This window comes from Strix aluco, chromosome 5 (genome assembly GCF_031877795.1).
Source record: "Strix aluco isolate bStrAlu1 chromosome 5, bStrAlu1.hap1, whole genome shotgun sequence".
In the NCBI taxonomy this organism is placed as follows: domain Eukaryota; kingdom Metazoa; phylum Chordata; class Aves; order Strigiformes; family Strigidae; genus Strix; species Strix aluco.
This window is the reverse complement of record NC_133935.1, coordinates 63,030,907-63,055,529: the sequence shown is the minus strand read 5'-3', so window position 1 is coordinate 63,055,529 and position 24,623 is coordinate 63,030,907. Positions and strand designations below refer to the sequence as shown.

Genomic DNA, 24,623 nt, shown 5'->3' with positions numbered 1-24,623 from the left:
CTTCTGATGCTCAGCAGAGACATGAATAAAACACAGCAGCCTACATTATCCCACCTCTATATATGGGCCTTACTGACCCAACGGGGGCATTATCCCCTTATCTTAAAAAACTGAGCAGAGATAAACCATCCATCCAAACAGAAAAATCTCCCATATTCTCTGAATTGGGTTTTCCCTTCAGCTATGAAATTTATCGTGTTTGGTGACCAAGCACAAATTCTATACTTCTAATACAACAAACGCACTTTCAATCCACCTCAGTGCTTGAAGGCTGCACGATGGAGCCCATCAGCTCTGGGAACCGCTGACATGCTGAGTCTTTTCACTGAAGAAACTGGAGCCATGTCAGCGTTAGGTGTTGTCATCAAGGTTTGTATGTGTTGGCTGTGACAAACTCTTCTGAGAAAAGCACCCAGGCTGTTTCCAGAGATCATGTGCCAGCAGAACCTTGAAGTAAGTGTAAAAGTCACTGCTACTCAGTCAGCAGCTGTGAATTGCTATGTGCTCACTCACATAGTGTGGGGCAATACCCTGACTGCATAGCGGTATCGCAGGTCTCCATGCACAGCTCTGCGCGCTGCCAGGGTTACTGGGAATTGATAGTGTTATATTGCAGCATCTGCAAACCAGACTTGTGCCTTGGGAAGCCTGGCCCACCCCAGCTCCTCCCATTCCCTTCCTCCTTGTCCTGCAGGCAGCACTGCTTGTGTAAGCCACCTTGCTCTGGCAATAGAGAAGGGATGAAGGCAACCTAGGCTTGCATCCCACTCCCCAACAAAATAGTGGTACCCAAACAGAGCTGTTGCACTGTGGGGGGGCTGTGAGAGTACTGTACCCTCAGTGAGAAATGACGTGAGGAGAGATGTGCAGTGAGAGCCCAGATTGCAGGCCTGGGGTCCCTACACTCTTGGTACAGTGCCCCCTTACACTGCCGCATCTCTTTGTGAGGTGATGTCTCAGCAGACAAGTCCCAGGCCCTCGATAAGGTCAGGATGGTAGTAGAAGGGAAATTAGAAAGGAAAAGAGAGATGCCCTTTCTCCCATACATAGTCCCCTGAGATCCCTCTGTTCAGAGGTTTAACATTATTGCTGTTATCAGCATTATTTTTCATTTTAGAATGTATAGCCTGAAAGTACACATATCTGTTGCTGATTTAGACCTGGCATGATGAGTTCACAAATGACTGGGATGACAAATAAAGTGCATCCAGTAATGACACAGTGGCAGATCGACACCTCACAAACAGACCTCACAAACACTACTGATTCCAGAGCTACCCCTTAATACTATCTTTATAATAGCTGCACAACACAGTATACATAACTGCATTTTCTATGTGCATGGATTTATAAAAAAAGGAGAAGTAGGACCTGGAAAGCAAGGAAAGAGCAAGCTTCTCACAATCCCTCCCATCTTTACCCAAATATCCAGAAGAAAGCTTGTGTAGTTTCCAAGTAAGTTTTCTGGAGTCCATAACTCCAGACAGTTGCTGAAGCAATTGCTGATCAGATCTCCTGGCAGTCTACGTCTATTGGTGATGTTCTGATGTTCTGCCAGAAAGCCAGGGCTTAGGAAGAGGGGACTCAGACTGACTTTGGAGTCTGCTGTTCCCTGTGGTTGCAAATCTGGAAACAGTGACCTGGACTTACCAATATTTACATGAGGTCTTGAAATCTGCTCATATTTTGGGGGATCCTAGAAGTAGATAAGGGTTTCTTCTGAAGCGCTGCTGGCAAATTCTGTTCTCTGACATGGCCAGTCTAAATGTAGGTACTTTCTAGAGTTACTCCAGAGACATGTTTCTGGCATACCAATGTTAAGTAAAATGTGTCAAGGGAATGCTGATAAGGCTTCAAAGCATACCTAGGAGGGGTGTGAAAGATGTGGAAAACAAATTCCCTTTTTAATTCTGATTTCACCCACATCCTACTTACTACTAAAAATTAAAATCAGTAGTAAAATTGTATTTGATAACAGCGTACCTTCATGACAGCAATGAATCTCCCTGGTATTTTTGAGGAGGATGGGAAACACTCTAGGAGACGTGATATTATGAAAAATAAAGTGTTTCACTGACATAAAATTTACTTAATGTTTTTCTTCATACTTAAATCAACATTATTTAAACTTTTTATTTTGTAGATAAACTGTTTGAGATTAAAGGAGGTTTGGTGCTGCTGGCTGGTGTCACAGAACTTTTAGGAGGTAATTATGGAGTTTGGTGAAAGCAGTAGCTCAAGTGTATGGAAGAATCCAGGTGACTTTAGTGGAGAGGGTAAGTCTGGAAATATTCCTTATTTAGTTCTTAAATCAAACTCCCCTGAGGGTGTAACACCACTGCTATGTCGCTGTATATGGAAGCTTTATACAGAAGTTCCTGAGATAGGCAGGATAAGATACTCTGTGTGCATGTGCATGTGTGTGTGTGCACGCGTGTGCATCTTAAAAATCAAGGTGCGAGAAACTCCCTAGTGAGGAGGTAATCTGTCCCTTCATAAAGGTTCATTGTAATGTCAAATGGTTACAGGTTGCCTTGAACTACCAGGTTTTAGATCACTTCCAAAATTTTTGATTGGGTTAGCTGATAAACATCAAATCCTTTCTTGGATCTTAATAAATCTGCTAGATCGGTGTCACATGTTACCTGTTTCCTGAGCCACTTTCTTATTTCCTGTTCTTAGTGATCCCCTCTTTCTCTCTAACATGTTTTTTTTTTTTTTTTGGCTGGGCCTGGCACTGGAGTATTTGAACTCGCTTAAACCTTTTAACACTGTTGTCACAGAGAGTCTTTCAGCTTTGGAAATCTTACCCTTGTTATATCCCTGCAGCTGTGATATTTATCCACTGTTGCATAAGGCAGGGTGGTTGTGGTTTAAAATGTGTGTAGCCGCAGGCAAGATGCCAAAGTCTACAGGGTTTAGGCTGTCCCCAACTAATTGAACTCTGCTAAACTGGAGAGTTATCAAAGTAGCTGGGGTTTGACATCTCAGCAACCTTGTAATGGCATAGACCTAAATCATGCGAAAGTTAAGGCCAGTGCAGATAAAAGGGAATCGTTTAGATTGTTTGGGGATGTTTTTTGTGTCTTTATGCCCTTCCCACAGGTGGTTTCTCATTGTGTTAATAATAATTATTTCTTTGAAAACTTACTTGGACTCCTGTTTTTTGAGATGTTTGAGCGGTTCGACAGCTGCAAAAATCTCCAGTGAACACTAGTAAAAATGGGTTCAGGCTCAGGAGCCTGAGAATCTACAATTTCCTCTACTCATGTGAGCAGAGAGGAGCATCCCTTAGCACAGCACGGGCAGTAAACATGCCTTGGGGATCACCCCAGAGAGTAGGGCAAGGCACCCTCCACACTGACCCCATTCAGGAGCTAGTACAGCCAGTTAGTCTTTGCTAGGAGAGGCAAGCGGGAGGTGCATGGTCCAATGTTGCCCTGGAGGGTCTGGGTGATGCCAGGACTCCATAAACACCAGCAGGTCTGAAGGAAGAGCCTCAGCCTGACAGGAGGATTTTGTCCAAGCAATTTGTCACTCCCTCTGCCTTTCCTCACCAGTCCTGCAGAGACAGGGTTGCTGCCCAGAGGGCTGGGATCTCTTGCCAGTTGCAGTTCCTGCAGCGTGCAAAAGATTCCCCACATGAAGCATAAGGGAGGTCACAAACACAGCTGTAAAAATATGTGCTGTGGTGCCATAAATATCTGTTTTTTTAATAGTGCACACAATATTAAGTTTTCCTCTTGAATGAACATTTTATTTACAGCCTCAACACCAAGTCAATGACTTTTTCTATGTACAAATTAGACATATTTATATAGTTTCAATAGACTCATGGCAAATGCTTTTAACCCTTGTTATTGCTCAGAAAAAACAATTGTCTTGTGATTCAGAATTTTCCTGCCCTTTAAATAGTGAAAGACAGCAGGCAGGACCATCAGGTCCTTTAATTTCTCATTTGTGTAAATATTAATCTATTTTATTTCGTAAGTATCTGCAGCAGTTGCAGTAGAATATATTCCATCTCATCACTCTGCCCCAGCTGTGCTTGGTACTTTCATGTATGAGAGCCTAACAGGTGCTTCATTGCTGTTGCTGACTTTTTTTTTATATCTATAGCTATTTCTGCAGAAGTGATTAGGAAATAATGTTTGCATAACAAAATCTGAGTGTAAGCGATATATGATTACTCAGAATTGCTTCCCAGTGTCAGATACCCCATTATCTGTGTTTTAATGGAACATACACCCTCTTCAGCCACACCCTGGGGGGTGTAATCTGCAAGGGTCTCAAGAGACTCCATTCATTCATGGACAAACATCATGATGATATACAACAGGCCTGCTCCAACACCAAAAAAAGAAGGGAAAATAAGCCTGTTTTCTGGAAATGACTATTGCTATCTTCACCTCATCTTGTGTTTTCCAAGGCTTGTTACACTCTTTTAATATCTGTTGGAGCAAAGAGGAGGAAAGTGATAAGGACTTTCTATTTTTATTATCAGAAAGCTGACTTGGTTAGCATGCAAATCCAGTATCTCTGTGCACTTCTTTTGTCTATCTTATCCTCAGGCTATCCAGGATAACATAGTATGCTGACCGATATATAGGTGATTCAATAGGAAAGATTTGCGTTGGTGATACTTGGCTTGTGTTTTAAAGTGCAACTTAATGGACACGTGATTAAAAGCTTTCATGATTGTAGAGGAAGCTTGAGTGTGTGATTCAGGTGCAAAAATATATGAAAGAGAACTCAATATATTTTGTTTTATTGTCACAAATTCTATATTATCATGGTTCTGAAGCATTGATATATTATTTTTATTTTTACATTTGAGATTGAAAATGCTATCATTAGCAATGCCAACAATAATGTCTCTATTAATGTTCTCCTTCTGGTAAATGTAGAAATTGAGAGGTAAAAATATACTGACAAAGTCAAAACAAAAATATAAACTGAATTTGAAGGACAGAGAAGAAATAATTTTCACTTATCTTTAGCAATAAAGATGATTTGTACTGTTATAGAAACTAGCAATCATAGAACCATAGAATGGTTTGGGTTGGAAGGGACCTTAAAGATCATCTAGTTCCAACCCCCCTGCCATGGGCAGGGACACCTTCCACTAGATCAAGTTGCTCAAAGCCCCATCCAGCCTGGCCTTGAACACTTCCAGGGAGGGGGCATCCACAGCTTCTCTGGGCAACTTGTTCCAGTGTCTCACCACCCCCACAGTGAAGAACTTCTTCCTTACATCTAATCTAAATCTACCCTCTGACAGTTTAAAGCCATTATCCCTTGTCCTATCACTACATGCCCTTGTAAAAAATCCGTATCTGAGCATTTTGCAATGGCAAAAACTAATGCAGCACAGTTAGAAGGGAAGCCTAAATACAAAATATTAAGTGAATCGTATGTATTCAAAATTGAGAGGAACATAGTCTCAGATCTGGTTATAAAAAACCCCAGAGCTTGCAAATATTCCATTATGGTCTCTATTTTATATCTGTGACTACTTTAAAGGAATAAATGGCACTATCTGTACAGTGTAAATAAAGCAGAAAAATAAATGTCTGATGAATCAAACTATATCAGACTATATTTACGTCATATAAACTTAACAGTAAGTGTCTACTGGATCAGATCCCTGCAGCAGTATTGGGAGGACAAAGATTCATTGTATTATTTGTGGCTACAGAAGGGCTGTATATTAACTTTAAATTTACCTGCCTTACAAAAATAAGCAAACTGGTTTTAAAAAAATAATCAGATGTAAAACTACTCCCTAGCTGCAGAATCTGTGAGTTTCAGAAAGTGGCCAGGAGCTATGGAAACAACTTTTTTATAGAAGTAAGCTTTAAGACATTTAAAGCTGTATGCTGAGGTGATGTGTTATAAGGTAGACTGCTTTACAATAAGACTCCTGGGACCACTTACACATGTGTGAGTGTGAGAGTTGGTGCAATTTACTCACCAAAATCCCAAATCTGCTATGTTATGGGAATACAGCTCCACCTATTTAAATCAGGGGTCTCCACCTCAACAACACAAATCTTTCCTTCCTGTAGTACACTAGGACCAACTGAAAAGGAGGACAGTGCAGTGTAAATACGCCATGTAATTTCACCTATACAGGCATGGGGGATGGAAGATAAAAGCTAGGTAGGACACATTTCTATGGAAATAGAGATTTGATGAAATTTATTTGCTGGCAAACAAAAACAAGAGATAAAGGAAGAGATGGCTCTTGCAAGAGAACAAGGAAAACTGAAATGCATTCCCACCTTACTTTAATATTCATCTTCTCATAACTTTTGCTTCTAACAGATTATAGTCACGCAGTGGACCCCCGTTATAAACACAAGGAGTCTTAGCTCAGGAGAGGCATGTTGAGTTCAGAAGCTTGTTGAGATGTGGAGGTCATTGTAAGTCAACTGTACAGCTCTCTCTGACCTTCTGGGGAAACAAACTGCAACTTGCCCTTTCTGTTTGCTGGCAAGATAGTCCTTATGAAAGTGACTGCAGCATGTCACTGTGAGCAGCACATGGGCTCGCTCACAAAGCCTTCACCACTTGTCCTCCAAAATAAAGCTTATCAAGACTACAGCTTCACCAGCTGAGAACTGAACATTAGTCGGCAAGCTAATGTGGTGTGTGGAGAGTGGAAAAATGAGCTTGATCAATGGCTCACAGACAGGGGGAAGGGGAGTTGGAACGTGTGGAACCCCACAAGAAGGAAGGCAAAATGATGGAAGTGGAAAAGAAAGGCTGAAAGATTTTACAAAAGAATATTCAATAAAAGGCAGGAAAAGAGAAAGGCTGGGAATGCTTTTGTATTAGAATGGGAATTATTTGTTTGCAGGACTCATCAAGATGTTCCAGGAGAGCCCATTAATTGCTTGCATGCAGTCATATTCATACAGAGCCATGTGTGCATCCAAGTCAGTCTGAAGAAGTTTAGGCTTCAGAGGTTTGTCATTTTCTGGCTATCTGGAAGCCCTTTTTAGGGATCTTTTCAAATAAAAATGTGAACAGTTGAAGGAAAGAGTCTAGACATGAGGAAAAGGACCCAGGTAGCTGGTCCACATGTTGGAACTATGTGCAAGACATTAATACCAAAAGCATTATCTGCATTCTTCATTTGAAGGCCATAAAACACTTATGGATCCAGGAAGCGGGTTCATTAATAGCAGATGAATATGCAGCCATGACACAGTATTTGCTTAAATGTTTTCATAGTAGCTGTCTCTAAATCTGTCAGCAACAACCTGGAAAGATACTGAGCACTTCTGCTGGTATCTTCTTTTCCTTCAAAAGTAGTAAGATATCATGCATAAACAAGCCAGGTTTGGACCTTAGATTTCTGTCTATTGAGTATAGTTTGCACTCCCATCAATATGGTTGTGTTGTGAGAAAAAACCTGCAAAACTAAAAAAAAAATAAAGCTAGGTCCCTCAATATTACTTGGTGAAAGACTTTAAGACAGAAATAAGGAAAAATATACCAGTGTTCTGTCATAACATTTTTACCAGCGCCCTTGTAAATCAAGCCTTGATTTTTCTTTCATTTTATATTGAAGTGTTTTGCCACTTGGACATTAGCCATACTTTTCACTTCAGCAACTTGTCTAGGGCTGAATTACTGTCAAAACCTTAAAGGTGCCAAAGGACTTTTCTTACCATCAGTTTTCCTTACCCAGATCTACAGTCTGTGTAGACAGTCTTTGCCCAGCAGAAGCAATGACAACGTTGAGCCAGGCAACAAATAGTCAGTGTGGTGTTTTCACTTACAAACATCCCAGAAAATGTGTGGCCAGGACAATGGAAAGGGGCAGGATTATCCCAGCTTCCCCAAGCCCCAGGACGAGGCAGAGCACTGGTTATGGTGGAGCAAGCAAAGCTAGGTCTGCTGTTCCCAAATGGAAGGAACTGAAGCAAACCCAGAGCGGGGAGCACCTCTTCAGGACAAGAAATGTCTTGATAGATGTGCAAGTGCTGTCCTTAGCTGGTGTACATTCCTCAGACAACTTTGCTTGTAAAAGATTGGAGTGTGCTACCTAGTGACTCTCTCCCAGTAGCTGCAGAACCATACTCTATAGTGTTGCAATGGTGGTTCTGTTATTTGGGTGCTGTCACAAACTGTTCATAAACAAACTGTTTGTAAAGAGGATGTCTCAACTCAAACAACAGGGACGCCCTGTGGGGGAGAAGTGGAGTGAGCTCTGCGGAGGTGGGGCATTGGGCTGTTTCTCTCCCCCTCCCTCCTGTTGTTGTCCAGAGACAGAACTTGCCTAAACTGCGCAGGTACAAGCCAGAGAAAATGAGAACCTTATGGAACAACCTGCTGTGCATGCGTAAGAAAGACTAGATAAAAACAAGACCTCACATGTGACCCACCACCTATGGACCAAGCTGGCTTCTCTGTGACAACGTGGGATCAAAGGGTGGTGATTCCCCTTTTCCTATCCCCTCCTCCTCTATTTTCTCTTTCTTCTTTTTGCTCTCTCTCTCTTTCTTACATATATTAATATATATAAATTTTATATGAGTTGAATTGCAATTGGTTGATTGTTGACAGGTTTTTAGGAAAATTGTCTCATTGCCAAAGTGCCTTTATTCATTCCCCAGATGGTTATCAGTTGATTGTTGCCAAATTGTCTCCATTCATTCACTAAAGTGGTCAGTTAATAAAGTCACCAGCATAATTGTTCCTCTGAGTCATTATCGTGACTCGACCCACCCTGTGGCTCTGCTGAACAGAGACAGGTTCTCCCACCAGCACGCAGGCTCTTGGGGAATTCAAAAGGTTCACTGCCCTTGTAACCCACTGCATGGGACAAGACAGGTGTTGATGCTTTACAGGCTGGTCACCACACCTGAATTGACCTTTCTACAGACAAAACACAGATTTTCTGGAGGGTGTCAGTCTGAACTAGGAAAAACTGTGAGCTTGAGGGACAAATAATGACTAAATGATTGATATTCTGACCCTCAGACCCTAGGGAAAAAAAAACAACAACTGCCTGGGCTGGAGAAGCACTGAAGACAGTATACTGGATACAAAGTGCGGTAATTGCGGCGTTGTCAAGACAGCCTCCACTCCAGAATGGTTCCTGTGGAGTGATAGATAACTCATTAAAATGACTTGAATCTCTACTGAATTTTAATTAACAAGAGTGTGAGGAGCAGGTGTTAACTTGTTTTATAGACTCATTATAGTCCCTCGGGATTCCCTAGGCACAGTTAGATAAAGTTGCCAAACATTTAGAAGTTCCATATTTTGACCCTTTTTGTCTCGTTTACAGACCTGTATTTGTAGCAGGTATTTATTCATATTAATTTAAGGATCTTGCTTTGGAGCCAGGCATTCAAACCCCAGGAGCTGCAGGACAAGTTCATCAACAGGACTTCATCTGGAAAGGATGCTGTTTCTGTCTGCAGCTAACTTATGGAGAGATTGTCAGCTCCATCCTACCTCCAGTTTACCATGTGCCTTTCCCTTCTACGTCTTCAGGGATGCTACCATTCACCTACTGGCATAGTGGCTATCTAACAGCTGCCCAATCTAAATCATCTGAAATTGCCCATGTTAGTTTACACACTTTAATTTACAGAGGTCTCTTCTAGTCTGTATTGTTTTGAATGAAGTGAGTTAGAGAGCAATTACATGAACAGCTATAAACCACAAAATAACAGGGCAGTAATCTCAGGGGTGTGTTTGAGTGTGTGAGGCATGAAGAGATGCTCAGAGCAGTATATTCTTCATAGACCCAACATGGGGTATGTGACCAAGGTGTTTGGCTTGTTTTTTTAACACCTATTAGATGCTTTTACTGCATAGTAAGGTCAGCAGACTCTAAATTTCTTAGGCTTGCCATGCACTTCTAGTACAGGCATAAGTGCTAGAAGCTGGAGCTCTCAGATACCAACCAGGTAACTATCTCTGATCTGGCTTGTGAACCTGAAAAAGAATCTCTTCTGGAGTTAAGTGCCTGTCAGCTTGGCTTTTCTCATGGAAAGAGAGACATTCACCTAGCCCCCTTGTAAGTCAGTAGATGGAGATTTGTTCTTCATTTTTCCAGATGAAGGGTGTTGAACCTGCATATTCCCATACTACCATCAAATGTTCTGCTCACCAGGTTACCTGCAGGGCTGGCTTCCCTCTGATCCAGTGCACTGTTAAACAATCAAGCAACTCCAGGGGAAGATGTTGCGAATGTACCACCCTAAGACTTGCTGGGGAGCATGTCCTGGTGGTGGTGGTGGGCTTCTGATCAAGTTCCTGGTCTAAATGAACAGAGTGGGGATGTGAAAACAGCTTCTACCTGCACAATAAATCCCACGGTCACTCCTGTGTTGAGCTGACATTCATGTCTCAAAATTTTAGGCACCTATCAGACAGTTCTGAGAGTTTAGGTTCCCTGTACAGTAAGCCATATTGTAGAAGTAATAGACACCTCTAGAGAATAATTCAGATCTTGGTCTTTCTGCAATGAATACAAAGAAGCCTTGTGTGACCACACTCATAATTAAAATGCCTCAGTTAAATAGCTAGAGTTAAGGAGGAATCCAGGTTCTGGTGTCTGAAAATAGATAGTCTCTAGAAGCTGTCATCCTTGACTTCCAGGCTGAACTCAACCCAACAGGCATGTTTTGAGTATGTCTGCAGGCTCTGTTGTATGCATTTTGTAGCTGAAGGTGTGCTGTTTTGATAGCTCCATCAGGGCTTCAGCGCTGAACTGTTGTAGAGACTGAGGAGCCATGCAGACAGCCAGTATTACGGGGTTATTAGACCCTGACTCCTTGTTACTGCACAGAAATGATGCAATGTGGAATTTAGGGACCAGTAATGGGTGGAGCAGTAAAACCTGTTATGCTTTAACCTTTTACCATCAGCAGTAAATCCACTTGTATGTATGTATTTTATAATAACTGCACAGGACACAATGCACAAAGGATGTTGAAACAGGACTTTACAGTAGCTAATAGATACCATTTGCTGTAAAGAGAGCTCAGCAAAGACCCTGAGATGAAAAAAACTCCACCTATCTGTCCACGCAAATCATGTTCAAATTGTAATCACTTCAGTAAAAACTTTAGTAGGAGATAACATCACATTATTATATATGAAGATGTGACTGTGATTCTCTATTTTAAAGGAATCCAGTTGTGGGCTAGATCATGTTGGGTGCTACATTGTCCAATGACTTGCAAGATCAGGTTTTCAAGGTTTAAAGTATTTTCTGTCCTATTAGGATAAATAGGGATCAGCAGGTTTCTTAGAATAAGAAACATGGGAGACATTAAAGCTATTATGACTAAAGCCATTGATGGTGATCTGCTAATATACAGAATCTTTGGAGATGGTATGTGGAAGTAAAGGAAAAAACCCCTGCAGAAATAATAAAACTTCTCTGATCTGTAAGACAGTTTGACTGCCATCTGTGGAGGCTGCACAGTCATTATCAGGCAGAGCAGAAGTATTACTTTAAGCTCCTTAATCCCAGAGAATCATAATGAAAATATAGAAGTTGATAATGACAAGTACAAAAGAAAAAATAAAAGACATTTTCAGAAAATGGCAAGTGAGAAACTCTGCCAAACACAGATCTGGTCTTCAAACCCTGGCAATAACCACAGAATTTACTGACTTTAAAGGGCTCCTGACAACTTTAATTTCACCCGCCTGATCTGTAGTGAACTCTTCGTAACTGCCCTGACTTTGCCAAAAGATGTCTGAGGCATTTTGATTCCTCACTCAAGGATTTTATTTCTGCAGTCTTGCCTTCATCCAGAATCTACCTAGCATCCTGAGAGCAGCACAATAATCACGATATTGAAAAGACTGTCTGCTATGGGAATTTTGTCCCCATAATGAGGTATATGAGGGAGATGCCTACCACAGTGACTGTGTGCAAATTCAGCTCGTCTCATACTGTTAAATGGGAGCACGCAGAGAAGATCCCTCCCTTTGTTACATTCAAGCAAGCAGTGGGAAAAACAGTTTGTCAAAAGTTGAGAAGAGACCCCATTATCTGAGATTCAGCTGAGAGGGACTGAATTCTGCTTCTCATTAGAGCAGTTCAATTCTAGAGGAAATCAAGGACATGTTGAGTAGGTTCTGTGTTTCACAAAGACCTCAGTTCAGATTTCATTTAAGCATACACTTGATCTTCAGTTCAGGGCTACTTAACATGGTGTACCTTGACAGGGATGTTGAATATATTTGAGGGCTTGCAGGAAGGGCTGTCCACAGCTGCCGAGGAGCTGGTCAAGCAACCAGATGAATGAATCTAGAAAAGGGAGAAATCCATCGCAATAGAAACCGGTGCTGCAGGAGCCCCTGTTGTGACCCTGCAGGCCCATCTTGCCCATTCAGAGCAGTTTTCTAGGACACTTATCTCTAGATACTCGCCTAGACTGACACATATAACACTGGTTTTAGTACCACCAAACCACAGATGAGTAAGGCTAAAATGCATAGTGGATTTTTACTGTGTAGTCAGGGCTTTTCCGTTCAGTGAATAGTGTGAAGGTACCAGTAAATACTGCACCAACACATAGGTATGCCTGCATTATACACTGACTGTTCTGGTGTTTCGAAGATTTACACAGGTAATGTGTCAGTGGAGTCTGAAAGATGGTGTTTGGCTTGGTAAAGTCAAGCTCCATGAAGAGCGAAGTGCTAGTACACACTAAGTCCTTAACACAACACAGCTGTTTCAAATTCATCAGAGAAAATCACTGCCCTAGAGAAGAGTCTTGCTCTACCCTTGCTGCACTCAGTAGATCTTTTGCTGTTGGAATTGACAAAAACATGAAGATGATAACCTTGATTTTGAAGATTCAGCCTGAATTTGCAACAGTCATCTTTCAGATTTACAAAAGTTGCTTCTACGATGAAAGAGAAACTTCTCAGGTCATCTGAAAGAAAGGCTGATGTGGAGTAGAGCAGGTATTGATAGTCATACAGTGAGGTAAAACAAGCCAGATGCAAGGCTAGCAGGCAAACAAAAAGGTAAGACTATTTTCATGTGAGCCTACAGAGGCTTGTTTAGCAGTTTGACTCTGTGCCAAATAGCTCACTGCACCTCTAAAAAATTGCTTTACTCTAAAAAAGTAATCTGAAAGATCCCTGGACTGCAGTCAACTTAATATCACACATATCTGCACCTTCAAAGCATTCTCTTTGGCTCAGCATAGCAACATAAGCATAACTATTAGGGTTATTTCAACCTTGAGGTAATTGGATGCCGCAATACCCCACCCACTAAACAAATAAATTGACTTTGATGTCCCTTTAAAATGTCACAGAAAAGAAAAATAAAGGCCTTATATTTAATGGTGTTGAAGAGATTATTCCAAAGATTAATATTTTCAAATGAATACTAAATGTAAAAATAGTATTTGTAGTTCATTCTTTCAGCTCCTTGCTATATTTGAAATATAGCACATCTGATGACTTGTCAAGGCATTTCCCTACAAATAGGGAAATCTTTTTTATTATAGCCAGTTATTCCAAAAATACTCACCGATATGGACTTGATCATCGTGGCCATCTATCCACCAAGGCTCAAACCTAAATCACTGTTCAACATCTATGGAGTTATATGAGAGATAAGGAGTTATAACTCATTGGACACTGGTACATCATACTGCAACTCTAGCTAAAGTTTAAAGGGATGAATAATAACTGAGATTACTGCTCTGTATGTCAGAGTATTTTTTTGCAGCACAGTTCCAGTCTCTCTACTTGTAGTTTAAAATATACCCTGGTTCCACTCTAAACTCCACGTGCTGCTGGAGCTGTTTGTCTCGGTGTACTTGTTCCCCAGCCTAATTACCTCAATCCTACCACCAATTCCAGGGCCATTCATGTCTGTATTAGGAGGTGGAACTCACCTTGACAATCAGGTCCTTTGCTATTTTAATGGTAAATAATGGGCCTAAGGTAAATATATGGGGGGAAAAATCCTACATTATGAATCAGTAGTAGGAACACTTTAATGCTTATTCAGGCAAAATGTCACAACAGATGTGATAATTCTAGAGTTAACCATTGATAGAAACACATGTGATTTCACTGGATTTCAAACATGGTAATTCTTTTATTGTCTTAATCCATAAATTTTAATGTGTATGAGCAAGCGATGTTTCCATGTCAATCTCAACTCTCTCATATACCCAGAGATGCTAGATATATTTTAAAGTTAAATAATAAAAGATGTACCTCAGTACCTGGTTTAGTCTACATTCCCTTTGTTTATTCCTAAGATTACATGGATCATATGTAGTGTTGGAAAAAACTTATTCAAAGGACTGATTTAAATAATGATCAATTTGCAAATTGTACCAGTGACTTTGTACAGACATATATATGTACATAGATATACAAGAAATAGAAAACACACAGGAAAATTTCCACTTGATACGTTTGAAAGATATTAAGATTTTGAAAACATTAAGACATCTGGGTGAACAGCACATGTAAACCATTTTGTGGGGAAACCTGAAGTGATGAATTGTTCATTCGCTGGTATCAGCTATCATCATTATAACTGATGGTTCAGCAATAGGCTTTGATTATAAAAAAACAAACATAAAAACCCAGTTCATACCTTAAAAACATTTGTGTACAGAACAATAACAGTAACAGCATGTGGATTTAAACAAGCTACAAAAAAATATCTTAACAGAGCAGAATCGTAATACACCTATTATTGATCATCTTAATGCCAAAGACATCTGGCTGCACTTTGCATCTACTAATATTAATGACATGATATTAAATCCTTCAGCTTTAATGTTGTGCAGCCCTGGAGTTCCAGACCCAAGAGTATATATTATATCATTTGCATACAATTATATTCCTTAGATAATCATATTGTTCAAAACCAAATGCTGACATTTTCAGTACTTATGCACAGCTCCTGACCCATCTTTCATGTAAAGCTCCATGCTGGGGAAAACCTTACATAGAAATACAGGGACATTTACTGTGGGCACAGCAGCAGTATTTTATACAGAAACAGAGATAATCACACTGTCTCACTAAACGTAATGTCATTGTTTAAATTAGGAGCTTTGTCAATATAGTGGAAGGTCCTCTAGATTAGATATGTCAGATCGTCTTTTTGAGGACCTTGCTATCATCTAGGGAAGCCAAACTCCATATTACATGAAAATTTCCCATCATACCACATTTCCCAACATATCTGAAGCAGCAAGAGTTCACAAAACTTTAGCTGGGTATACAGACTGTGCTGAGTTTAAGGATCTTTGGCAAATCCTAAATGTGGTGTCATAAATTTCTAGCCCTACTTCTATATAGGGCAGCCCCTCTGTGTGCTACTAAGGCCAATAGGATGGTGATTAGTTCTGTGTGGTAATCTGTTTATAACCTGACATTGCTTGCAGCTTCCTTTCCCAAAGGCACTAGAAGATATTGGAGAGTTATACGTAAAATTGTGAAGGGGCAAGTATGCCACAGAGCTGAGAGGATCCTTCATTAGACTCATACTTACCTGGTTCTTACTCCCTTCTCTAGCGCATGGTGGGAGAGAGTGGTGCCTTGATTGTCTGCTCCATGACTGGATTAATAAAAATCCATAACTGGATAATTTGTAGGGAGAACAGTCTTATGGGGTGTCATTAACCCATCACCAAACTGCTAAGCCTGGACCATGCTTGGTTTCCCATCAGGGCACCACAACTGTGAATGAGTGTGCTGCCAATGCTGTGGCAGGGGATCAGCAGACACTTCCCCCCCTGCGGTGGTAAAACCTCTCCCTGGGGTTTCACCCAGAGCAGGTCTGCAAATGTCAGTCATGTAGCTGGGCTACAAAATGAAACTAGTTTTCAGAGAAGGTCTTGTTCTTGTCAAGCATGATATGAAGGCAGTACACTCTGTTCCTACCACATCGCACACTCCTCTTGACAGATTAAAAACCAGATCCCAAAGTTCTTATGTATGCTAGCCAAAGGGATTTTTCTTCTGCTTGTGGTACCGGCTTCATACATTGGCAAGTATTTTATAAAAAATCATGAAAGAAATGGCACTGCCATGTGGGTAGAACACTTGCTTGGCTTACAGGGCAAGGTAGACACTGAAGCACATATCTGAGCAGTCTTACTGCATATGGCCACTTTCCTAAACTGGGACCACAAATAAGGTTATGTTAACATACTCACTATATTTACATGTTACATCGAGAGAGTTATAATCAGTCTCAAGTCTAAGTAATCTATCTCTATATTAGCTTTAGAACATGCAAAAAATAGAGTAGACATCTGTTCCATCTAAGACAGAAAGAAGGGATGTGTTTTCACTAAAAACACTAGAGTTCAAAAGTTGGCATCATCAGTAAAATGCTAATAGACATTTTCAAATTGTATAAACCAAATGTCTAAATAGAAAAGGTTTTGTATTGAAGGGGAACCCATCCACATAAAACAACTCTTTAAAATGGAATGTAGCCAGTTTCTAAATACATTCAAATAGTACAGTGTCTCTATAAATAGAAAATTAGATAGTGCTGAAGAGCTAAAGCAATCCTTTCCAAATTGTTCAAGTGTATATATTTCTCTCTCTTTACTATCATTAATACACAGCTGCTTGAGCTACAGCTGTCCTAGCCTTTGGCAACAGTTCAAATAACTCCCTCTCTTCTCTCCTTTGCAATTCTCCATCTTCCATTTTGACACCACAGAGTTGCCAGGGCATATCTTCATTTCATAAAGTTTTAGGAAAATGCCACATGTCCCAAACTCTGTTAGTGTGTATGCAGCCAATCAAGGTAGCATGTCATAAATTCACATGGTCCTTCAATTTTTACTCAGGTAGTGGCATATCTCTAGTCCCAGTGCTATATCCAAGAGAGGCTATGTGCTGACAAGCTCCCTCTTACTTGCACAGAGCCTGCTGAGAAGGATTTCAGAATAAACTTGATTTATTGGACCTCGGACATGATATGGGGACTGAGAATTTGTTGCATAGTCCTGCAGTTGTGATGGCTTGCTTTGACTGCCAAAATATTTCCCCAGTGTATAGTGCCTTGATAACGTCATTGTTACATGCGGACTTTCTTCAGAGGGATTGGATTTCACCACCTGCAAAAGAAGTGACATATGTGAGTGCTTTCTGCCTACACCTAGAAAGATACACAGCTGTGCGTACAGAAATGCTGAGACAGTTCTCCACAAAGCAGGTCCTCATATTCTTGCCTTGAGCTGCAAGTTGCTCACAAACAGTATTTTAGTGGGCCAGCTTGTTATGTTACATACTAATTAAAGTGCAAGATCTTATTCATTTGAGCCTTGAAATCTATATCTCTAGGCCCATTATACTCAGTTGCCTGATTCTGTAATGCCTTTGCATATTAGACTCTGTTCTCTCCATTAGGGACAATTTATCTGAACAACAAAATCCATACTTAACAGCTTGTCTGTATATTTACCTTGGGAAAAACTAAACACAGGACAGTCCTGACTTGCAGGAAGGTTTAAATCCTGTTCTCATCCCAAGCACTTGAGGAACATATGCTGTGTCTCAGCTGTGAGCCCTACAAGAATGTCTCACTATCAGGTCTTGATGCAAACCTGGCCCAGCTCCATGTTGAGATGAAAACACTCATGTGTCATGCTTCTCCAAGAAGGGAGTTACAGTGCAATCTAACATCCCTCTCCCCAGGGCTTCACACTGACATAATCACATTGTGGTTCAGTAACTTTGTGCAGAAGAATGCTCCTCCTTGCCTCCCCAAATATGGATAAAGGTCTAGGATTATTTTGTTCAATTTGTAGGGAATAAACAAATGCCTGTGGAACTAATGAGAGAAAAGGTGAAAGGTATGGTTGTCAGGAGTCTAATGACTGGGGGGGGGTGGTATCCTGTGGGAAGATGAAGGTTTCATCTTAGTGAACACTCAGTCACTAATGAACAAGGAAGCAACTTCAAGAGACACAAAACTTCAGAACCTTGCACAGATGCAAGACAGAGGACCCTGACCCAGGCATTGGCAAATCCAGAGAAAGCAGAAAAGGGGCTAAGTGGTTAACTTATTTTTAAAAGAATAAATATATGCTGACTCGATAGCTCTGATGCTTATCAATTTTCCTGCTATATCAATCACAGCAGATACTTGAAAAACAGACTTCATTTATTAATGCATAGACTTATGTGGAAGCATTTAGCTTTTTAAAAATTTAATGTATATTTACCTCACTGAACAATCAGAAACAATGTTCATATGTACTGAAGCTCATAATAAATGAAATAATTCATACAAATTTAAATGTGAGTGAAGGAATAACATGTGCAAAAACTTGAAAGACTGGGCAGAGAGGCTATGAGGGAGCTGGCTGAACTAAAAAAAGACCAGGAATTATTCATGTAGAAAATTAATATATCCTCTGATCAATTTGATACAGCTAAGCCAAGGGATGTTATTTGTTTTCATGCAATTACTGCAGGTTCATTTTTCTAAATTAGTGCCTTAGATCTTAAAACTATTTCAAAACGATGCCACCTTGAACCAGTCACCCAAACTACATTCCTGTTAGGTATAATCTCGCAGGAATGCAATCTAATGTTCATCCAGCAGCCAGCCACTTATTAAGAAATCAAAATTCTAAGGTTGTTAGCTTTTGTGTTGTGACCATGCTTTCTTTGACATTAAATTAGGAAATAAATCTGAATAAAAAAATGGGTTGTATAAAGGTCTTTATGACTGCTGGCCAATCTACTTCTCCATAAGCATTTGTGAAGAATGAGGTATTAAAAAATCAGGTTTGCATGTGTGCATAGAACTAGAAGTATGTTTGGGCAGAAAGTGCCAGAGTTATGCAAGATTTTTTGTCCCAGATCAATATAATCCCTTTGTGAGTCCAGTTCCCTTGGCAATCTGAGCAAGGATTGTAGGGTCTACAGAGCTGTGGATTTCTACGCTATCAGGGTGACCCAAGGCCCTCTGAAGTGGGTTGGTGGGAATTCCAGTAATTTATCAAGACAATCAGGGGACATAACTTTCTGTTTGGCCAGCTAGTGAGAACTAAATGAGAACTGCTGAATGCATTTCAGTTCTTGTTTTCTGACTGCACATAACGGCCAGCCCTCCATTCCTGCACAGCAGTGCTTTAGCTCAGATGGCATTTACAGAGGGGTGCTGTCTTCTGGGAGTTTAGAAGGTCATTTTTTAAGAGAAAGAAAGTGAAAGTACAAAGCAGTAGATTTAATCCATCTCATCTGGTTTCATAAAACATGAAAAGTGCTGGGGTTTTACACAGTGTTCTTGGCTCCATCCTTGGAGGCAAAATGCCATTTTCCTAGTGTAAACTGCTTCAGCACCTGATGAAACTCCACTTGCCAGGATGCAGAAATAAACTGATGACAAAACTGTTAAAACTAACGAGGTATCAAAAGCATTCAAGGGCTTTCTTTTTGCTTTCCTCAAGGATCAAGTCTGTTTTTTTGGTGGCTGATGTATTCTCCTGGGCACATCTATGCCTCTTTCAGGCACAATGACCTCTCAAGCCTCATTAACAACAAGCTCTGTGAGCCAGATTGTCCCCTGATCCTCCCCAGAAACACATACTTTCTGTTGAGATTCCTCCAGCAGAGAAGCAAGGTCATATCTGCATGAGCTCATAGAAAATGGTAGAGGAGTGAATGAAAAATGCTGATGACCAACCACACCCTGCTGTTTTTCACCCAGTTCCATACAAAGCATGTGAAATATTTCACTCTGACGCTCTCCGTTTCACTCAAAGCTCTGTGGAAATGGTGAGTATCAACAATGACCCACAAAGACACCAACATCTGGGTTCTAGACAAAAAAGGGTCAATATAGCCATCTGGGTGAAATGGAGAGGCACTTACTCCATGGGACTATTTATCCATCGCATAAATATCTGCTCTGTGACTTAGTCCCTCTTTTCCAGCTATATTTGGACTGAGCTGTGTTCATGCCTCTCTCATGTACTGAGCAGAGCTGATTAAAGGATTGGTTAACTAACTACCCCTGCAGTGTTTGGTTCCAAAGCAGGACAGAGGCCATGGCAATGGGCTGAAATCATGTAAGCTGCTGAGGAGCCTGAGGTGGAAACCATCTGTGAGGTTGACAGCACGAGATGTCAGCCAGGTCTAATAACACTCCCAAACCTGTGCTCAGTCTCAGCGAGCCTTATACTGGAGCAGATTTCCAACCAGTGACAACTGATTGCCTCTCCACTCTCTTTTGGGAACTCATTTGTTCAGTAGACTGTCTCTGATATTATACCTCTCTCTGTGATATTGAAGGAGAAAATTCAAAGCCTTATAGTTATTAATATTTTTATTCTGCTTTATGTAAAGGTGACCGCTGTGGCTGAGAGAATGAAATATAATACACTGGCTACAAGAAAATAGTTGGGCTTGCTATGCTAGTCCTTGGACAGGAAACACTGCAAGAACACTCTGGAGCCTATGTTTGAATTAATTTTACTATCATCATCACTGAATTTCAGTTTGTTTGTTTTAAACTACTCCTAGGTTTAATTAGCCATAGTATATTTTGTTTTCCAGTATATACTGTGGATGTCTGATGAAGGAAACCTTATTTTTAGATCTTTGCTTTTTTTTTTTTTTTGATTTTTAAGGAAAATATATCATAGCTGCCCTGACATTTCTTCACAGGAAAAATTAGTGCTTCCACTTCATTCCTGGTCCACCTTTATAGCTGTGAAGCTCTACGGAAATTCTGTGCTAACCCTGTACCTGTCCAGGTCCTGGGAACAGGCTTGGCCAAGAGTGAGGCTTACAGAAAAATAGACATGACTTGGCAAAATAAGCAAAAGGGGTGTATCCTTCTCTCGAGAGATTCAGAAAACATTTGATGGTTTCTCTTATTTAAAGTAATTTGTTTTGACAGAAAACAAGTTCTAAATTCATGCTGGAGAAATGCTAGCATTTCACTTGTGTGGCTGACAGTCTTTTTTAATATTTATGCACTTTTGATAACTCTAATAAAAAAAAGTCCTAGGATTTTCTCAATAAGAATGAACTTGTGGAGTTTTGTCTTCTAAATGACACATCAAATTACTTGTGTCATTATTCTAGTCAGTAACCAAACTCCTGAGATTTCTTCCAACTAGTAGCTTCTTACTGGCTGAAAGTCCCCAGCTGACTGTGAAACATCATAAATTCACTAACTCTTGGTTTCAAAGGGTCATCTTTCATGGCATCCTTTTTTCCCTTCAGTTCTACCTTTTCAGTAACAATTTCTTCTTATTCTGTATCTCATTCTATGAAAGAACTTGCACCTGTCATCTCTCTTTTGATCACTCAGAGGAAATGAAATCTTCCTGAAAGATATGACAGTTCAAGTTTTATGGTCCTAAACAGATTTTAATGGAATAAATTGTGGTAGCTTCCTAGTCTTTTGTTAAACAGACAAAACAGATTCAGTTCATAAGAATGGAAATCCTTGTAGCATCACAGGCAATTTCTTACTGTGCTAAACAGGACTTTATCTATAGAGGTACCAGAAGGCTTCTCTGTCCTTCTATACAGCCACGAATTGAGGCATGGGGTTACTGATGGTGTCTGAATGCATGATTCCAATTTTTACTGAAGAAATATTTTTTACTGGGAATTAGGAGCTAAGCACCTGCAAAAATATGAGCCTCCTTTATTCCACAGATTGTTTTGATTTCCAAAGGGAATAATGTAATATACATGGGTCTTTAGGGCAATGAATGACGTGTTCGGATTCTCAGCAGACTGACTGCTCATAACATGAACCTGGGAACTGGCTTTTTATACCAACAAGTTGGTGTCATGGGTTTGAGGAAGGACTTGGTTGGAAGCTACAGGAATAATCTGGTGGTCTTGGTGACAGTACTTTTAACTATCATATGCAAAATTACTCTCATCAGCCTTATGGCAGAGTGTATCTGATTACTTGACCACTCAAAAATTATACTCTTTTTTTTCATTCAGGGTTGCCTGCACTAAACCAGGGCTGCACTTCTTCATTTGCTCTACATAAGGTACAAGAAATCCAAAACTAAAACATATCCCTCCTTTGTTGATGGGGAAGAGTACTCACTATAAAAAGACATACCACATACTCAAAATATATCTTAAAGGAATACAGAAAAACTTTAAATATCTTGGTTTTCAAACTCTTTACTTTCACTGGTTTGGCAGCCTCTGGGCTGATTTTGTGCCTAGATATAATAATGTGTTTGCGTATTTGTTTTTGATTTAATCTGTGAACTCCTGTTTGTAATATATTGTGAAGATTCCTTGCCAAAACTTCAAATAAATAGAAGAATACATTCTCTATTGCCCTACTCATATATTTTACAAAGTCCCTGTTTCACCAGTCCAGTAGTTATAAAACAGAAGAAAGAATTTCTATATATTTCAGACAAAAAAGAAAGCAGAACTATGGGCGTGAGTGAGAACAAGTGACTTAATATTTCTGTTTCTATAGTCAGTCACTAAACTATCCCAGATAACTCTCAGACATATATGAAAACCAATATATAGAAGTAAGATTGGTCTTTCAATTTTAAGCTCCATTTTAAATGTAACTATGGTCTGACAGGAGTCTGCTGAGCTGCTTAGTTAGGAAGGCTTCAGACAAAAACCTGTGAGACTGAGGTATGGCAAAAAAATAAACTGGGTCCATGCAGAAGCAGTAGGAATATATAACCATAACAAATAAGAACCTGGAAACCATGCAACATCCTTTTATATGGATTACCTTTTCAGAAGAGCATGCTTGTTTTTATTTCAAGGAATGACCACTGCAGCAGTTCAGCCCATCCTTGGGTGGTGTGGTGCTCTGAGTGGCGAGGGACAAGTGCCACCATACAAACTGCTATCTCCACAGTTTTTATTCAGGCCTAACTTGAGTCATGGATGCGAACCTTATTGCATACCTTTTTGTTTCTAAGTACCTGACAGTTAAAATCTCTCTTAAATACCTGGGAATTATATAAGCATAAACTATTACCTCATGGAAATGGCAGCCGCACTTCCCTTGCAGGAATTCTTTGTAGCGGCCCATGGTGATGACAAAGGTGTCAACAACTTCATAGCCGAAATTTTTTGCTGTATCCAGAATAATCAAGTTTTCATTCCACAAGTTTTGCACTTCTGCCTGCATTCCAGATAAAATATTGCAATGTCTTGTCAGAAGGACTGTTTAAAAGTTATTGTATTCTGCTATGGAAATGGATAGCAAAACTGCATTTCGAAAAAAGAAATTATATTATACTCCAGACATGAATTACTATAAGTTCACTCTTGAAAATAGCTATTACTCCAAGACTGTTGCAGATTTTTGCAGAAATTATAATTACTTTTCAGAAGCTGTGCAGCTTCCTTCATAGGAAGATTTCAATGTTGTTTAAAATATAATTACTGGGTAACATTTTTTAATATGTACTTAGTTAATATGAGGCATAATTCAGAAAAAAAAAAAATCCTATTATAAAGGTGTCTGTAATTAATAGTGAAATTGTTCCTGTAAAGAAAAATTCAGCTTCAAATCTAATTCATTGAGATGGTTACTTAAAAAAAGGAGTATAGGGCCATAGATATCTTAGAAATGCTTATACTGAAGAACAAATTATTATTTCTCAAGATACGACAGGAAAGCTAGGAATAGAAAAAAGGTTAACCATAAATTTGGCAATGTGATGGATTTGACACTGCAGACAGAAGGGCTTTGAGAGTAGCTGGGGTAATCCAGAAGTCCAGAGCACCCAAACCACATGGGTAATTTGGCATATGATTCCAATATAGAACTGGAAAAAAACTCAGTTATGCACTGTAGTTGATTTCTGGAGTTTGATAAATTTACTGGATGAGAAACAGAAAAAAGTAGTCCTGGCAAGCCTTTAATACTCTTTCTATCCTTGCCTCACCTACCTTCAATCAAAGTTCTGCTTCTTTCTCCTAGGACAGAACTCTGCTGAAAGCTATGGCAGGGGTTACGACAATGTTTCTTCATGTTGATGTCAACAGTTTCCCTACTGTATCCTAATTTGTTCATCCGAATAAATTAAGGAAATGGTTGGAATCAATAAGAAGACATTTAGTAGACACAAGGCAGATAGGTAGTACTAACTTAGTCATAAAGAATGGACAAAATCTGACAGGGCAGTCTCCATAGCAAAAAGAAGAGTGAGAATAGCAGTAAGTCACACTGAATACAGCAGTATGTTACGGCTGCAAAAAGATGTGGGCACCAGTCCCCAGTTTGATAGAAGTGCTGTACATAAAATATGAAAGCTTATAATTTTCTCTTTTCAACACTTGTAAGTAGCTGGAGTGTTACATGAAGCTCTGGTAGGCATCATTTACTCTGCTCTGCCCTCCAGCACTTCCCAGCCCCGTCTCAACTGTGCATTTTATATGTGTCCAGTAGAAAACCACTGTCCAAATTGTAAATAAAAATACTGAATAGAATGAGTTACACAGCACATTGAAATGAGCCCATCTGTAACTCTGAGAGTCTTGGATATGATTTAAACTGACTGTAACATCAATTAACATACAAGTAGCAGACTAGATTCACCAGTACATTCCAGTTGCTCTGTAATTTTTTGGCTTCATAGGTTGGTTAAGATAGA

General features: G+C 39.9%; 1 protein-coding gene across 2 annotated transcripts in view; it reads right to left on the bottom strand.

Annotated features, from left to right (window-relative positions):
* Nucleotides 1-14,087: 14,087 nt before the first annotated feature.
* The window catches only part of CPED1 (cadherin like and PC-esterase domain containing 1), a 153,853-nt gene continuing 143,317 nt past the window's right edge, over nt 14,088-24,623 (bottom strand). For both annotated transcript variants that reach the window (XM_074827582.1, XM_074827583.1), the window contains 2 exons: nt 23,000-23,146; nt 14,088-17,108 (listed from right to left, as the gene is read on the bottom strand). In XM_074827582.1, coding sequence (XP_074683683.1) covers nt 16,881-17,108; nt 23,000-23,146 — 375 coding nt within the window. In that variant the 3' untranslated portion in view covers nt 14,088-16,880. The remainder of the gene's footprint in view (nt 17,109-22,999; nt 23,147-24,623) is intronic.